Raw genomic sequence first — 19,217 nt, forward strand, 5'->3', positions numbered from 1 at the left:
AAGTATCACATCATAAGTCAGTTGTTTAACATACTCTGTGTTTATATAAACTATGGGTAGACACAGCATTACTGTAATATTGTGGTTGAGAAATCAGGCACTCAGGGGTCAGAAAATGCAGCACAGGTCAAACCACAACCATAATTCTCCCCTTTTCTTGCTTATGCCTGAAAAGATGAGACTGGATGTTCTACTAACTTATGTGAGGGGGCCTGAGTGCATCAGTAGTATTTAATGGTCCTGACCAGCCTTACCTGAGGCCTCTACCCACAACCCTGTCCATGAGCCCAGAAGCTTCATTTAAGAACAGCCCTGTGCCTTCAGTCCCTGACTGAGCTATGTTTTAGTTGTGCTTGTGTTTGGCCCTAGACCCTGCTGATCAGATTATGAGGTGGGCTGACCTCTCAGCTTCATCTCTATTCTGCCTGTTACTATGATGCTGCCTGATGATTCCTGGGCTGACCCTGACCTGCAGACTGCCTGCCTGCCTTGATGTCGGACCTTCCTTGCTGCTACAAGCTTGCCTGGTATTTGGACTTTGGCTTAATCCCTGAGCCTTCCCTGCTGTCTTGCTCTGGCCCTGTGGGACAGGCCAAGACCACTGGTTAAGAGATGACAATCAATTATTAAAATCTTACAACTACTGCACTGCAGTAGTTGTGTGCAAGTCTGATAACGTAATACTCATGAACAGTACATTAAAACACATGTCTTTAGGTAAAAAGCAACTTCTTCAAAACCCTTAAAAATATTTGAAGTTTTGTATGAGACTTCACAAAACCATTTTTATTGGCCTCCTAACATTTGGCTATCTCTCTATTTTTTCAATTTTTTTTCAAAATCTTTTAGACTTCAGTTATGAAAAGTGAAATTTCTCTTAGCCAAAAAAAAAAAAAAAAAAATTTGAGGTTGTTTATAAACTTGTGTCAGAAATACCAGTGTGTTTTATCTCTGCTATTAGTTTTTCTAAGACAAAGAGTTCCATAGAGAATATCAAGAAAAGGATGGAGCACTTTCAAACTGACAAAGCATTACATGCTTCAAGTCTTAAGTGGACAGGAGGTGAAAACTTCTGGCATATTAGAATTTGCTGGCTCCTGCTGATTTCAGGGGACCAACACCTTACCCAATAGCTGCAACAGAGAGAACATTCTGTCAGATGAAATGTTTCCAGAGACAACAAAAAAAGAAATAATCGGGAGATGTCTCCTGGTAAGAATCACACTGCCCAAGAGAAACCAAACTGACAAAAGGGTTGCTGCTCAAAGGCATTCTCACTGGCAAAATATGTGCTTAATTTGCACAGCTAAGGAAACTTCAAATATTTAAGGGGTGGGGAAGGGGCTGTAGAAATTGTAACCTGTTCTGCATTAGTGAGATATGGTTAGAAAGCAACAATCGGTGGCTTTGGCATTGGCAGTGTGAAAGCTCAGGCCAGTACCTAAGCAGTCTCTAGTCTGTTAAGATTCATTTACCAGTTTCAAGATGAAATTGCAAAGACTTCTTTGGAGTTTGAAAAACTTGAAGAACGTCTCAAAGAGAGAAATTGAGGGATCAGGAGAAGAAAAAAAAACACAACAAAACAGCAGAAGGAAAAAACTGTCTTTTGAAGTTTTCGTATGTAAGGAAAGACCTGTGCCTTTAAAGCAAACTTTCCTGATGTTACAAATCCAAAAAAACTCACTGTGGCCAAAAGCCACATTGCATATAGTTATCTTTGAAAGGAAGGGGGAGGGAGATAAGTTCACAAGCAGGAAATGGCTTCCAGGTGTCTCCCTACCCCAGTGCACAACTCGATCACTGCAGTCAGTGATGCCAGGTTTAGTAGTCCCAGCTGTCTTGCTTCTCAGGGATTTGGACTAATCATGCATTATCACAGCCCTTCTCCTGGTGACAAAGCATAACCCTGGCTCTGGAGCTGCGCTTGAACTGCTTGCAGGCTGTGGGTGATTGAAAAAGTTACAGGTAGGCCTTCTCAATCAAGTAGGAGCATGTGGAAATAAGCAGGGTATATATACATACATCTGTGAATGCACCAATGCCCATGTGCACAGAAATTCAAACCACATCTGTTTCTGGAACTAGACAACAAAATCAGTTATTCTGCTTCTTGGTGTGCTGTGGAAGGAAGTAACTGAACGTGGCACACTCTTTCCATCCCAGCACTGTACAGCTGGTAAAGAGGGAGAAAAAGAAGAGAAAAAAATCAATTTATTCTCAGTGTTGCCTCCCTCTCCCCACTTCTTCCAGCTGTAGAAACACTTCCTTGTAGGGTGTTATGCTTTCATTGCGCAAATAGATGTAGAAGGAGCTTTCTAAATCCTCATTACAGCTTGTTAGTTAAAAATGTAACAAAAAAGTAAATAGCTTATATGTCTGGCACAGAAAGGAAAGTTAGTTTTAAGGAGTACTGTTCAAACATTCTCTTTTGGCCTTGTCCTCATGCAAAAACCTGAATTCACAGCATTAAACACACAGACAAGTGAGGCTATCCATCCTATTACATTATTTACATCAGTACAAGCCCACGGCATGATGCAGTCAGTAGAAGAGTGCCCTTTTATTTGGCAATGAAGTCACATTCCATGCTGGCTAACTTTACTGTTTTCTGGTTAACCAAAATCAATTTAATAAGCAGCAGGGAATGTAACATCTTGCTGGGGTTGGGGGAATAAAGAAAATCAAAAGTAATTTTATTTTTATTGAATATATGGTGCCACAAAATAGAGAGCATTTACTTGGCTGCAGAAGCAATGAATATTTGCATTCTCAGGGCTGATGAAAGTTTCTCCATTGCCATACCAAGAGATACTGGTTTTACTGTGTTCTTTGGAAGACCGTTTTGAACAAAACTCTGAAGGTCTGCATTCAAGTATAAAATGTTTAGTGATTGTTTCCTTTTTAAAGCTGAATGAAAGTATAACTTTCAGGATAGGAAAGTATAACTGTTCCTATCCTGAAAAAGTGATATAGGATGACAGTTTTCTTAAGATAAAAAGGTGAGACTGGTGGCTTGACACTAGCTAGCACCAGCCATATTCAGACTATGTCTCCAAGTTGTGGAATGGCAATTGTTACATGCCTGTATTGTGAAACTCATAACAATTCTTTAATTTGATGTATTAGATCACATTATATTAGACATATAAAGAGTCAGGAAACCACCTGATGATACCAGGAAACACCCTGATGATACCAGAAAACACCCTGATGATACCAACGCGCCTACATCAAGGTATGCTGAATACACCAGCACTCTATATTCAGTTGATGATTTTGTGAAGCTCTGACATTTCCACCTTGGAGTAGGGTCATGCTTCTGTTTTTATTTTTCCACTAAAATTTTTAATATTGTAACTTTTAATCTTTATTTCTGAGTGTGTAGGAAACCCTACAAAGCTTGAAACTGTAGTCTACGAATTCTATTGTCAAAACAGGAAAACTACATGACTCTGTAATCCAAAGTTTTATTACCTACTTTTTGCCTAACTGCTTAGCTTCTTCCCAGATCTGACTGTTTCAGAATTAAGCATACTACTCCTGCAGCATATGTTCAGATGCGCCAAGGGAGAAGGGAGTTGTTTTTCAATTGGCTCACTGTCTTTTAATGAGGCAGGGGACTTGTGACCTCAGTGCATTGTGGCTGATAAATGGTAGGATGTACCCGCACACATTCAGAAAACCTGCAAACAAAATGAGTTGTGGGTAATCTCTAGCCTTTACTAGGAAAAGGCAATCTGTGGGTAAACACTTAAGCAGAAAGCTAATGCTTAATAGCATGTGATTTTAAACTGCCAGTGCACAAGCCTGTCAACATTTATTTCCAGGTTCTCTGATCCTCTTTATTAGTTTCCTGTCTTGCTTTCATCTTAAACAAGTCACAGAGAGGTTTGATTTTCTTTTGCTAACAGATATTCTTTTTTTTTTCCTTCAAATCTCTTCGCATTTCTCCAGGATCTGAACAGGTTAAAAATGTTGTTTGTGCTGCTGAAGGTAAAGTATGCTCTTAAACAAAAAGTTATGTAACTTACACAGAATAATATCACATGCTAGACCATTATGCTAGGATCTGATCAGACAAGTAAGCTTTGCCTTCATTAAAGGCTTTAATCTTGATTATACTCCAGAGTTTTCCTCTCAAGGATCTTTCATGCTCTGGTCTGGAATTTTTCAAATAACTAACACTATTTTTTGAGAAATCAAAAGCAAATTTTTTTCCCCTTCTGTTTTTAAAAGTAACAGGGTGATGACAGAAAAACTTCCCCTTGGCTCTCAACTGGGAGTTATAAATACCCCAAAGCTAAATCCTAGTCTGGGTTGGGTTTTTTTAATTTTATTTTATTTTATTTCTCTAAGATCTCTTTTCTGGAGATATGTTTGAGCCTTAGATCTCTCGCTTGCATTGCTACAGAACTGATGAAAGTCTGAGATCTCAATCAAAGGCTTAACAAAACAATAATCCTCTATTGCCCTAATTCTTCTCAGAAACATCTCTGAGAACAGTCCTTAAGCTTTTACATCTTTTTCTGCTTAAAATTACTTTCCTAATTAGAAGGAATTGTTTCCTTTGCAAGTCTTTGTGCCTGAAGAACACTGTATTTATGGGAAAGCATCTCTCAGGCTCTTTATTTCCTATCCCCAAATGCTATGACAGTGATAACACTCTACATCCCTCAAAAATTACAACTTCCTTCTTAAACAAACAGAATAATTCACTAATGTGCTTCACAATCAGCCCAATTCCATTTGAAGCAAAAATCAGAAACAGCAGGAATAATCATGAATCACGCAAATTTCATGCTTAGTGTAATCACTAGCTCTCAAGCACATTGCAATTTAAAATTAATTCTTTCCCACATATATTTACTTTATATACTTCCATACTGATCCTGACCAAGTTTTAGATACCATATTTAACAGGAATTAGAATCAGAATGTGTGAATGCAGTATAGGTAGAATTAGTTGAGTATTAGATGTTGAGCAGGTATTGTAAACAGATTTCCATATCAGAGGATTTGTTATTTTCAACTCAGCAGCTGCTCATCCTTACAGGTGATAGAGGCCCGATTTCAAGAAGGTACTTATGCAGCTTCAAGTATCTGGGTATTTCTGCCAACATAAATTGGACATGAGCTCAGATGCCATCCTGACCAGGCTTCAGTCATAATAAATTTACCTGCCAGCAGATTTTAGGGTGCTAACTGCTGACATGGGCTATGCTTATAGAAGAACTTCCTGAAAAGCTGAAACAAGATTTGGGAAGGTAACAAAGAACCTATTAAAGCAGATTAATTTGAGTCCAGATGAATACAAAATAATTCATACTGAATGACTCTAGTGTGGTTTGGAGGAGCATTGGAACGAAATATATTAGTGCCTTCATAACGAAGCATGCAATTTGTGTTGATGTTGTTGTGTTGATGGCCATGGCTAATGTGAATAAGTAGTTGTTATATCACCTAGCCAGTAAGCATGACTGCACCAGGCTGACACTCTTCAGAAGTGAAGAGAAATAGCTGTTCAAACAGCTAAAAGTCTCTTCCTGTGCCTGTGAAAAACATCGTTTAAATCTGAGAAGCCTCTTCCACTTACCAGTAACCCAGCTTAGAAGGGCCACCACTGACTCATGACAAGGTCTTAAATTCACGTCCCCCGAATATGGCAGTCTGTGAATGGACCGTTTTTCCTCAGTCAAATTCACATCTCAGTAACGACACTGCAATCACAGAAGAAGTCCAGAAGTTGAGAGTGATTAAAAACAATTTGGAGAGCCTTTCATATGACAGATTTGTGACAACTTGTGCTACTGAGCTGAGACTGTAAGTAACTAAGATCATGAGGCCACATAAAGCAATGAGTATCACTACAACTGTTTTTAGTGTTGTCCTACTGATATAAGGAGGCAACATACAATAAAACAGACAACAATATAGGGTTTTACAAAATATCCCTTTCCCTCATCCAGGTAAGTAAATGCAACAGGATATTAATTAATCTAATGACTGAATAGTTGAATTAATTACATATCGTCTTATTAGATTTGCTAGGACAAATAACTTGCTTTTCCAGAAAAAAACATACTGTATTATTAGTTGGGAACAGAAAGAGTTTCTGCATATTTTGGGCATGCGTCATATTTTTAGCTTAAAGAAAAACAAATGTTCCACGAAATCATCTTTTTACTTTGAGGGTACTCTCTTAACAGTGAATTACTCTTAAGGTTGCCTCTGAAAATCCTTGAATTCAAAGGTTTGTTCCTATGGCAGATGCTACTCACAACCTTTTCTTGACATCAGAAAACGCACACAGAATAGGTTGGGTTTGTTTGCATTATTGGTCACAGTTCTACAAGGGAGTTATATTTCTGACTAATGTTTGATATATTTCATTAAGGATGAACATAGGTGTCTATGCTCTAACAAGATCTTCTAAATGAAGGGTAACCCTAGTAGCTTCTAACATTTCACAAGTCTGCAGTTAGAATAAAAGAGAAAATAGAGGAAGGATTAGTCTTTCTCATAGTCTGATTTCTGCTAAGGGCCAGCAGTTAGCAGATAAACTTGTGCATCTGGACAAGCAGTAGGATCAGAACAGAGAAGTGCTGAACTGACTTGAAACTAACAAAATCTGTGAAACAGATCTGGTCTTTTGAAGAGCCAGTACAGGCCAGCAGAAATGACAGAGCAGAGTGGCCATGCTGAAAACTCCAAGTGCAAACTGACTGCATCATCGGCAGTCATGGCAATGGGAGTACTCTCTGGGTTGACAACAAATAAGCTCATCGGGCAAACTAAACTCAGCTGCTTCGCAGGTCCACATGCAAACTTGCAGGAAGCTGAAAAGCACAGCAGAGCCAGCTGGCTGTTTCTGAGGGTGGGCCTGCTGCCAGGCAGCTGTGACAGGGGGAGCCAGACTCAGTAGCCACCCCTTGATGACCTGGGCTACCCTGGGATTGACTGATATTCTTTACTGGGAAGGGAGGAGTTGAATACACTTTGTGTAAATAGCCATAGATTTTGTTAATAATTATTTAAAGATATCTATACAGCCAGTGTCCCACAGTCTGTTGTTTCTATTCCAAAATAATCAAAAGCAGAAGAACCTCTTACTAAGAGCACAAGAAAAGGTTTAATTTGTTCTTCCCACAGAAGGAAGTTAGACATGAAATTAAGCAGGAGCATTGAGACATGGTTATCCTGCCAGAAAGAATCATAGATATTGAGACTGATCCTATTTGCTGCCAATTTAGAAATTTAGGTTTTGAGCCTCTGCTGTGATTTTTTTAATTTTTATTTTCTAATGTGATTTATCGCTTATTTTCTAAACATTTAATGCCTCCATTAATTCTCTAGCTTCCCATATGGGAAAGTGCATGTCTGGATCTGACTGGTCATACTTTAAGCACACACTAACATTCTGATCACTAAAGGTGTTTTTCAGAGGCATGGTATAAGCACAGGTCAGCACATTTGAAAAATCAGGTATTTGCTTTTCTTCAAAGATCAGGGGTGTCTCTTCAATGAAGTGTTAGAAGACATGGAAGTGCAAACGTTGCCAGCTGCCCCTGCTATTGCAACTAAACTAAACAAATATTTTCACTGTACTCTGAAAAAGAAACATCACTGACCCTCCACCCCCACTCTCATGTTTTGTTATGGGGTGTTAAAAAACAGGCAAGCACAAAATAATTATTATGATACCATCTCTCCTCACAGCCCTGCATTTCTGAAAGGAAAAGATGAGTGTTTCCATATATTGTTTTTCCACTTTAGTGAAAAGAATGAAAATAATTTTCAGTATACAGAGTGTCTGCACCTGGGGCCTAAATGAAGGGAAGTAGGTAAATAGTTCCAAGTAATTAATGTAATGGCTCAGAGGGGCCACAGAAGGAAAGGGGAGTTTTCTCCAGTTCTCAAAATGTTTGCATTCATGCTTTGCCTAAAGCAAAACAAGCTATCTGTCTTCTGGTTTGCATTTTTTCAATGAAAGCTTCCATTTATCTTATTGTCATTCCAACATGTGCATCATTTACAGCTTTCACTGCTTGAAATATACAAGTACTGTACAATGCAAAATTGCTTCTTCTGAGCTTCTAAGATTTTCTGAAATTGTAAAGGGTGTTTTAAAAAGTGAATCAGTAAAGGCAGGTTCAATTTAGAATGTTGGTTCATTTTTGTAAGTAGTTACAGGTTAGAGGCTTTGGTACTGTGGCTGCTTTGCTGTGTAGTGGAATCTCCAACCCAGAATGAAAGTGCAATTGCCTCTTTCCACGTCTGGTTGTGAGAGGGTCCACCACAGAAATGACCAAAGTTGACAGGTTACACCCAGTTGGCCATTATCAAAGACTGAAGAAAGGGTGATGGGTCTTGAGTTCTGTTTCTGACATTCGGTCCTTTAATATGAGTTGTAGAGATGTTAAAATCTCCAAAATACATTTTGAACTCTCTCCTAGAGTTAGAAATTTATGTCAACCTTTTCTAACAAAAAAGGAGGAAAAGTATTATCTGCTTTATCTATTAGCTCAGTGAATAGAGAATTAGTGATCAGAGGAACTCTGCGTTCAAGTCTTAACTCATACTGAGAATATTAGTTTTGCATTTTTAACTTCCTGTTTTAAGAACCTCAGTATAAGGGATGTTTAAGTGAGACACTTCTAGATTATCCTTTGGAAATGAAAACACTGCCCACAAGAAATACTGTGATAGAAAGAGAATTAAACATGACTGTTTATCTTAACAGCTAGGGTACTCCTCACGGTTGGGGAGGCCTAGTTTTCTGTTTGTTCAAATTACTACTTAATACAAATTACTACTTAAGGAAGTAAAGCTCTATGAGACAAACCTTTTGGTTTGGCCTATGATTGTGTTCCCCTGTTACATGACTCACATCAGAAGTATTTTCCACCATCAGACCTAGGGCAGTATCATTTATTCTATCAGAGACTTGCTTGATGTGCAAGGCTAGTTAATTTTGTCTGCTCTCACAGAGCCAGAATTTCTTTTGACAATTCACATGGCAAGCCTGCAAATCCAAGTTAACATAAAGTCCCCTTTGCATGATATAGTGTACAAAAGTGTTAAGGGACATGCCCTAAACTGCAAGTTCATAGAACGATGAATTTCACGCAGAAACTGGAGATAGGAATGGGCCAAGTTCATTTCATTAGAAGCCAGCAAACATCTGTTAAGCTTGGTCTATGCTTAAAAAGTTTCCTGATTTAATGATCTTGGCAAAGTCTCCCTAAAATAGATGCTGTTGAAGTTAGCCAAAAAAGCTCAGAGGGATTTCCCAGACAAAACAAGCTGCACTGACTTCTATGCTCTAAACTGGGCCTACAGTAGAGCTGTTACAAAAGCGTAGTCACAAGTCACAGGCTTTGTGACACTAATATACAATAAATATCTTTCATAAACCTGGTCTGAAATAGGGTTAATTTTGTGTAATGTCTGTATTTCAAATGAGTGACCACTAGTGAAAGTCTTTTATTACCAGAGTTCATGTGTAAGAGGACCTTTTCACGGGAAGTATACAAATCCAATATAAGAAGCAGAGTAATTGTTGAAAAGTTTAGGTTGAGAAAACTGTGCTTCTGAAGCCTGTATTTCAACTTCTCCCAACATAAAACCTACTCAAGTGTAGTTTTGCTGCTGTAAGTGTATGTTATGGTACAAGCTCTTTTTGACACAGCCAGTCAAGGATCACACCTCATCTCAGCCATGACTGACAGAGCACTGCTGGCAGAAGCCCATAGCCTACTCACAGGAAAGGTCCTGACCTCAGAAATGTTAACTCTCCTCACACTGCTCTAAAACAGGCTTACTGCAGTTCTGATTATCAAAATAAAAATCTTACCTTTCTGAGGTTTAAGACTCTACCCTCTCTAGAAGGAGGTAATATTTCTCAAGCACACAGAATTAACTCAATCATTTCTTGACTGTACTGAGGGGAACACATAATTTTATATTAAAGGAAATATATATTGCACAGTTGAGAGAAAAATACAGCAGGATAAAGTTTGTTTTAGTCTATTGTATCTAGGCTATTCCCCCCTGCTAATTCGGTTAGAGAAATATAAAAACAGATAGATTGGGAGTATGGTAGAGCAATCAAACAAACCACAGACAAACCAAAGTAAAATAAAGTTAAATCTTTCTCAACAGAATTCCAGATAGTGCAATGTGGGAGCATCAACTTCATGTAACTAAAGAATTTTCTGTGCATATTTAAATGACTTCTTCAGAACAATAAGCTCTTATACAACTCTGAATGACCTTGCAAGTAAAAATATGTTCTATTTAGTATTTCTTTCAGCTTGTTTGAGACAGCATCAATAGTTTTCTCAGGCAATAATATCACTGTTTGGCAGAAACATATTTGCAAAAATAAACTAAAATCAGAAAAGTTTCCAGGGATGTATTTGGATACAAATGTGTATAGTGACTCTTACCCATATACAAAATAAACCCAACTAGATGTACAATTTTCTTTGTAAACATACACATTCTAACATTGATAAGCTTTATAGAAAGAGAAATTGATTGTCATGTAGTATTACAATCACCAGTATTTTAAGAGCACCCTCTACAGTCACAAAACACTAACAAGGAAAAGCTCTCCTACCTAAAACCCCCAGTATTAAATGAAAACTAGAGTATCACTTTTGTTTATCAGTATAGTGTCAAATCTATACGAATATATCTCTATGAGTGCTTTAACCCCCCTGTAAACATGAACAGACTTCACATGAGTGCCAAAGATGGAACCTATTTCATCACTGAAGCCTCTACATTTGAGGATTTAGAATACTGTAAGTATTCTGGGATGACTCATAATTAAGCTGTAAACTTCTTAAGACAATGGATGGTTGTGGGATCAGAAATGGAAACCCATAATAAGACAGTGTGTGGTATTTCCAAAAGAAAGCAAGGAATAACCCATGGTAAAGGCCAGGAGGAACCAGTTTCCTCAGTTAATTTTGTTTGTTCTTGGTTTTAGTTCTCAGAATACTTTTTGTGAGAGTTGTGCACAACAAGTATTTTGTTCACAAGCAGAACTGAAAAATAAAAAAAACAACCCCATGAAATGTTTATAATATATAATACACATGTACATTCTACTGTGCAAATACTTATGTTTTGCTTGATTTTGGGTAGCAGTTCCCATAAAGCACACAATAATTCCTTCCTGGAACGTCAAAGTGAGAAGAGACAGAGTAGTGTCTTATAGGTTAAAATTGTTTGCTCTATTGCTCATTAATTTTTTCAAATATGTATTTTCTATTTTTTTAAATATATATTTTAAATATATATTTGGATATATTTTCTTAGTTAAGAGAGAACTGACTTTACTCTGCTCTGGTTTCCACCCTGCCAAATGAGTATAAAAAGTTGTATGTCTGTTTGCTACCTTTTTTTTTTTTTCTTCCTTGAAAAATAAAAAAAAAACCAAAGGATTTCCAATCACTCTTTCATTTTACCTCCCTTTTCCCAGTTTCTGTCTTCAAGTGGTATGTTCAGCCCTATATATTTTTCCATGTTTAAGCTTGAATAACTGTATATGTCATATAGAAATGAGTAGGATTGAATAAGACACTTAAATAAGAAGTTTTCTGCATCAGTCCTGACAAATCTATAAAGGTTGGAAATTCCAATCCTCTGAAACTTACCTTTCTTAACTTGTCTTTTCGGGTCGGCCTAGATTTGCAAATATAGGGATATTTTCTGAAGTATTCAATGCAATAGTAGTTAAGATACTACAGGTGAATTGGGAGTGATGCTTTACCTTTAAACCAGAAAGATCTTTGAAAGTCAGTCCTTAAAGTTTCTTATATGGGACATTACTGAAAAGTTTGTATCTATTCTAAAATATTGCTTCACAAAACTATTTAAATGATATTACCTCACCTGGTTAAGTGGCTAGAGATTAAAACAATCTTAAGAATATTAAAGATAATCCTTTCTTTATGGTCTTTATTTTCAAGATGCTCAGATAGGTTCGTGAATGATCATACCGGTTAAACTAACTTTAGCCACCAGGTGGTGCAATTGCATAACAGCATAAAGATGTACTGGCCAACGGACCAAAACTGAATCAGGAGACAGGTTTTGGACCAGATACTGCTTTAGATTTCCATAGGGTTGGAAAAGTTTCCTCATCTTTGTCGAAAAGTAGAAGAAGGCGAAAAAAAAAAATCAATAATTAATGCATGCCTGTAAGGAAAAAAAAGTAAATTTTTACATGGGATAATGATGATTTTATCTCTGTTTCAAAAGTTATCTGGGTCTAAACACAAGAATGTATTTCATGTTTCACCTCCCTATTATAATAACTTAATTTCTACGGGAATTAGGAGCCTAAATTCTTTACTGCATATTTGCCTTAGTTCTCATCAAAGACACACATTTTTAAGAAAACTGAATACATGATGCAATGTCTGCAAATCCTAAAAAGATAACAATAAAGCAAGTAAAACTTTGTCCTGCTGTATCTTTAATCAATAGCACAGTTTAAACCAAGAAAATATTAATTTTATTTTACACACTGTCTTCCTTGGTACACTACACATACGTTAAATTGCCTGCATACCCTAAACCAAGATAATCTTTGATATGCATTGTAAACAAAAGAAAGATACCTTAAATAAAAAAAGGTATTACAAAAAAGGTAAAACAAGATTTGAAATTAGTATTTCTGAGAGAGACAGAATATATTATGTCCCCAGGATGTAATCTTTGGATGCCAATCTTAAGAATTTTGATGTTAATTTTGCAAACATCTAAGTGTAAAATTTAAATACATAAAAAATGCTTACATTTGCTTACCATTACACATATGCATGTTACGATGAGAAACAGAACTGTTAAATTACTCAGAAAGCCTCTGCGTTTTCTTGCCATGATACATGATTTTGGTTTCAGCATAGCACATTCTATAGTCTTTTTTGTGATTAAATCCTTTGTCTACTTAGATTGTAAAGCATTTTTTGGTATGGGTCTCTCATGGAGCTCTACAATGCCTAGTAAAGTTTCCTGAGTATAGAAAATAGATAAGAAATAGGTATGCAATATATAGAAAAAAGATAACAATAGTTCTTAAGATCTACATGCAGAAAGAGCATATGAACCATTTAATTTACTACATACTATTTCTGTGATAAATTAATCAGTGTTTACATTTGCACTGACTGAAACAATGCACCCTTTAAGCTTTCTTCAAATAAATACATTGACAATGCCAACGAATTACTAACTTCATGTATTTGTGCAAAACAGATTCAGTCTATGCCACTTCCAAAACACCATGGGCACAGCTAAATCCTAGCAGGTTGGACTTGACCAAGACAAGCCACTTAGACCACAGCAGAGAAGTCACAGTGGTTTCTGGAACTTTAATGTAGATGTATTTAGTAGTACCCAGGATTCTTCAGGCTGTTTTTGGAAAAACTTTTTGTCATTGCTAGGATTACTTGAATAAGGCTAGTGGGAGCAAGACTGTGCTGTTAAGATGAAGGAAAAAATATGGATATAGCCAAAAGTTGTCCAAGGAGAAGAATGAGAGGTCAGAAACTCTCATAGTGGCTAGATGTAGAAGAGAGTCCAAAATCTTAAACTGAAGTTCGTATCTCTACAAATTATTCACTTAATTACTAGACTATGTATTTGTTAAATTAATATTGAAGCTGTCATATTATATGATCTAACTTTGTGTCGTATTTTCCCCTCAACAGCTTTTAAACTTTTCATCTCGCCTTACACCTTTGAATATTGTATCTTACTCCTGATCTCCTGATTCCCACATACATAAGATTAATAATTGTACAGTCTTCAGTAGGAAGAGCATTTGTAAACTTGAGCTAAATAAAATGGAAGTAAATTCTATAGAAGACAAGTTACAATTTAAACCTTAATTTCCTTTTTCCTCTCCACAGGTTAGCTAAAAACAGTAAAGCTAACTTTTATAAAGTATAAAGAGGTATTTTCCCCTGTTGAAGACAACCAAAACTGCTGATTTCTTATTCTACAATTACATATGTCATTTTAATACGTTTTATTTACCACATCTTATTCTCCTGCAATGTAAAGATGTTCTTCAATAGATACCTAATGGCTGGGATGACTCAGGCTTTTTTAGAATATTGTTACACGCCTCTACATTGCGCAACTGGGTTAGAGATAGGGGGAACTCGGTGCTCTGGGCTGTACTCTGTGCATCTGACAGTTGTATATGGGAGAATAGAGAAAAAGGAGAACAAGAGATGACAAATGTAAAAGACAGGGGCTACCTCCAAAAAGAAAAAGGAGAAAGAGGAAAAAAGGAAGGAAGGGGACTGCAAAAAGAGAGGAAAAAATAAGAAAGGTGGAAAACTAAGGGCCTCCCTTTCTGAGTATTTGTCTTTCAAGTTAAAATACAGAGGTCATACATTAAAAAGCAGCTGGTAAAAGTATAAAATTAAATTTCTTTAAATGACCCAAACTCTCCTCTGAAAATAAATTTACACCCCAGTAAATTTAATACTTAAAATAGAACTGTTCCTTGGTGTTCTAGGATAGCCAAAGTAGTACGATTTTTATAAAAGGGTACTTTGTTATGCTCATATAACTCAAAAGTCCTTGAAGTTTGTTTAAATGATTGAGGTACAGATACAATTTTACAGGTGTAATTTCAGAATCAACTCTGTAACCATTCTGCTCAAGACAATGTTTTCAGAAAACAAGTCAGTGAAAATTAGAAGATGTGAATTTTGAAGAATGTTTCTTGATATAAGAAAGAGATAAAAATGTCTATTCGATATCTTACTGAATACAGTAATAGGGATAACGTTATTTCTTAAGCAACAGGTATCTAGTCTTTTATAATAATTTTAGAAAATTTTCAAGATGTATTGTAAAAGATGAGTTAGAAGCAGTGTTTGAAAGTAATAACATACTGTGAGAACAACTTTTTTTTTTGTTACACTATGATTATTGGATCATATACTTTCCTGCAAGGAAACAGGAGGCTATAATAAAGTGTCAAAATTCACTTCAATGTGTAGTCATAGACTAGCTGTTTTAGCAAGAAATGAATCTTTAATGTTTGGGGTTCTTTTTTGGCTTGCTTCTAAAAGCAATGGAAATGTATTGTTGTATAACATAACTGATTAGCACCCGTTTTAATTAACCTCTTAAGAACAACCTGAAAATAAGTGTATACACCTCTTTCACTACACTACAAAATGAAACATTTTTTTTTCTATTAAGTTCAGTTCCTTCATAAGTTACAAAACTACAATGCTGAACCAACTGTCAACATATTTCTTCACACTTTAACTGCAATAAAATACAGCCATATACACGTGTCTGTGAATTCAACACGAAACTTTGACACAAAGCTGATGTAACTGAGGGGAAAAAAAAAAAGAAAAAGAAAAAAGAAAGTTTTAATTACTTTCTTTTCCATTCTTTATTTCTATCAGAGGGGGTGAGGGTAAAAACCATGTGCTTTCTGAAAACTATGGTGAAAGGGGCTAAGCAAACTATATATATATCTTTTATGTAAACAGCTCCAAGATTAGTCATGGCCTCTGCTTATATGAAAATAGCATACATGAAAAGCAAATGTTAAATGGTCAAGTCTGTAAAAGATCAAGATGGTAACATTTTGGCTGTTGTCTCATGAGCATTCTTCTGACAGGTCAACCCAATATCAAGGGCATAAAAATTCACAGATCTGTGACTTTCCTATCAACGTCCATTTTCAGGGAGAACGAACACATTATGTGGAGGTGCGCTTTTCCACAACAGAAGCCTTTATAGCCCCTGTTGCACCTAATAGTTCCACCCTCTCAGCAAATGAAATCGTTGTTAGATGTCTGCAATCACTTCACTAGATAGAACCGTATGGAATTTGTCCAATTCACACCTAAATCTGGACACAGTGCCCTAGAAGTGTCAACTTTGGTGCTGTGTTGGGTAGAGCTGCTCTCCTAGTTGAACCCCTTCTGTTTATATATCCTAATTAAGACAGGGACATTCTCTATAGAAAATCCATAAAATGATATATAATACAATTCCATACAATAGTGTTTGCTAACTGGGCTTGTTTTCTCAGAACATGTAACAGGTAGCAGAGCAGCGCAGGCAGAAATGTGAGCAGTGACCACCAAGCACAGCCAGATTTTAAAACAGGATGAGTGCCTATCCATCCTTCTCCTGTATAACAACTCTGTAAGAAGATACATAAGATTTTGTTGTCCCATGTCGTGTCTGTCTCCCGTCATCCCCCCCCCCCCCGTTATATTCACTATCACCTTTTTTTTTCTGACAATGCTGCTTGTTTTACGATTCAGACCTCAAGAACAGATTTCAAAGGGTAGAAGAAATTATCCAAGGAGCAAATCTGGTCACATGCTTATAGTCACTGTATTGTTTTGTATGTCACTTGCAAACCATGTGTCCTTAGCAGCTACCTATCCTTCACACATGGGTCAGGGGAAGGAGTCATGCTGCCCTACGGCAGCAGCTCAGTCCTGACTATACACGTGGAATGTTCTGGAAATCTACAAACACCTTGTTGTGGTGTTTCCAATCTAACTTAAGACACCGTGAAAAATCACCCCAAACGGTGAAGAGAGCTCAGGTGTGCCCAGAGGTGCTCATGACGTTGCTCTCGGAGCAGTACGGGCACGCCGCGACCCAGCTCCTCGTTCCTTCCCTCTAACACACGCTCAAACCCGTGCCTGCCCTGCCGCGTCCTTCTGCCGCCTCAGCTCTTCCCTCCGCGGCGGGAGCATCGCCAGCCACCTCCGCGCCCGGCGGGTCCCGCTCGCGGAGGAAAGCAAACCCGCTGTCAGGCGGCCTCGAGCTAACGACAGTACCTGGGCCTGTGGCTGGATTTCTGCTGCAGATTGTTCCAGCCACCCCCTTTCGTCTTGGCACCGTTTGCGCAGCCTGAACAAAGGCGGAGTACGGTGTTTTTGCCCTCTGTTTGCCGTTTATACGTGTCTGTCGGAGGGCTCCAACCTGAGGAGATCCCGCCCGCCACTCTCCCCCTCAGGGCGTTCAACGGTCGCCAGTCAGGGCGGAAAAGGGCGGGAAGCCGCCGCGCGCGCCAGAGGCAGCCCCCAAACTCACCTGAGGGAGCGCCCCCCGCCTAGCTCCTCCCCGGCCCGGCCCGGCCCGGGCGCGGCTCCGGCACCCCCCTCCCCCGCTGGAAGGGGCGGGCAGTCCGTTCTCAAGCTCCAGCGGCGAGCGCGCCTGGCGGGGCGACGGCAAGAGGGGCACGAAGTTGACTGGAAACCCCCTCACAGGGTGAGGCGGCTCGGGACGGGTGGGGAGAGCGGTGGCTGGTTGCGACGGAAGCTCTGGGCGCCGAGTGGGGGTGCACCGCGTCGCAGTCTTCTCTCTGCAGAGATGGCCGGGGCCGGGCGGCACTGGGCTGTGGCGCGACCTGAGCGGAGCGCGGCAGGCACAGGGGACGTCGCCGTGTTGGGTTGCCGCCTGCGGCTGTGGAGGTGGCTCCCCGAGCTGAAGGGGTGGCTTCCCTTCTCCACCTCGCTCCGTTAAACACGCTCTTTCCCAAAGGCCAGGGGGGTGCCGCTTTCTCTCTGGTGGGAGGGGAGAGCAACACGGCTCTCCCTCTACGACCGCCGGTAACGCGCGGGGAGGCCGGTGGAGCACCGGGTCGGGGCAGGCCTTCCCCCCGAGCGTTCCTCGGAGCTGAGCTGGCGAGCGGCGGCTATGCCGCCCCTGGGGCGAGCGTGCGGAATGGGCCGCGGAGGGGCGAGGGAGTTCCGGGAAAACACTCCGATGAGACCTGACTGTTTCCGAGTTTTCCGTCCCGGCTGTGAAGAGCGGGGGTTCTTTCCGCCAAGTGCGTGTACCAGCCTGTGCGGTAGTTGCGGTGCCTCAGCTGGAGGTGCTGCTGTCTGCCTTGGCTCTAGGTGACCGCGCACTGGCCGGGCTGGGGGGCGCTGAGGTCAGAAGCCAAGGGCTGCTCGGTCGGCGAGGAGCCCCCCGCGGGCCGCCGAGACCGAGGTGTGTCGGGGGTGCCGCTGCCGCCAGCCCGTACGCATTCCTCCGGGGATTCCTGGCATTCCTGAGCTGAGGGCACTCTGACTTCTTCATCTCCCTTTTATTCCACGAATTAGCTTATTTTTGCGAAAGGGTGTGTCCGCATTGTGTGTGTTCTTTTTCATGGGAAAAGCTCAGAATGGCAGTTCAGACATTTATTCTTCTTCCCAATTAACTCTGCATCTGATATAATTTATAACCCTCCCGTATGATGACAAGTTTATGGGTAGATGAGTACTGCGATAAAACTTTTGTGGTGAGTTTTGGATTAGCATCTGCAGTTGACAGAAGAGTAGTTGTTACAGCATTTACCTTTTTTTCTGGATTTCTCTTAGTTTGTAAGTATTTTTAAAAAATCTCTGCAATGTAGTTTAAACAGTCATCAAATTTGAAACAGTGCACACCTATCCTTGACAGTTTTATTTATCTGAACATCTACACTGTATTTAACTTACATGCATTCAAGTACAAAATTAATCCTGTAAATGAATCGGAAACCCCATAGGATATGATTATTTGTAATTTAGTTACCTGTATGAAATTGATAGATTTGGTGTCTGATACCTATTGCGAAAACTGTCATATGTCTCATAGCTAAGGATCTCTTTATAGAGCTTGTTTTAGATGACATGAAAACTTTCAAGATAACATTAAAACTATTATAAAAATATAACTAAAATGGCAAAACCAAACCAGTGATTACTTTTTTAAGGTACTTTCTAAGAAGTTGTTTGACTAGCAATTGTATTTTCTAGAAATGACATTGTCATTGAATTGTCTTGTTTTTTTTCTCATGTTAGACCCAGAATAAATTCACTTACACTCATGTCTACTAAGCCAGTTGTGGTTACTGCTGATTAATATTAAAGTGTACCAAGTTGCTATAAGCCTTTTTCTAATAGAGTGTTAGTTTGAATGTAGGTCTTTTCTTTTGGGAAAAGATTATAAATGGAAATTAAAAGTTTTCATGCAGTTTTGGAATGTACTAGTGGCAGTGTAGCAAGCAGCATGTTTTACAAAGATGAATCTGGTCATGTTATGGAAGGCAATTACACAGCTTTTTATGGTATGCTTTTGAAACATAGTCATATGCTTTTTGAAACATAGTCAGCTATACTTTTTAAATAGAAAATGTAAAATTGGCAGTATTTCTAATTTTTATTAAG

The 19,217-nt window shown here is 39.0% G+C and overlaps 1 protein-coding gene across 1 annotated transcript in view; it reads right to left on the minus strand.

Moving 5' to 3' along the window:
* The window catches only part of LOC133266219 (uncharacterized), a 32,536-nt gene extending 13,658 nt beyond the window's left edge, over positions 1–18,878 (minus strand). Inside the window, exons 1-3 of the mRNA XM_061447478.1 lie at positions 18,873–18,878; positions 17,927–18,109; positions 17,113–17,865 (exon numbers count right to left, since the gene is read on the minus strand). Of these exons, the coding sequence (XP_061303462.1) occupies positions 17,113–17,865; positions 17,927–18,109; positions 18,873–18,878 (942 nt within the window). The remainder of the gene's footprint in view (positions 1–17,112; positions 17,866–17,926; positions 18,110–18,872) is intronic.
* Between the last annotated feature and the right edge of the window lie 339 nt (positions 18,879–19,217).

Source organism: Pezoporus flaviventris, unplaced genomic scaffold (genome assembly GCF_033815535.1).
Source record: "Pezoporus flaviventris isolate CSIRO_AGI_PZ_B2104156 unplaced genomic scaffold, CSIRO_AGI_Pfla_v1 ptg000006l, whole genome shotgun sequence".
Taxonomy (NCBI): Eukaryota; Metazoa; Chordata; class Aves; order Psittaciformes; family Psittacidae; genus Pezoporus; species Pezoporus flaviventris.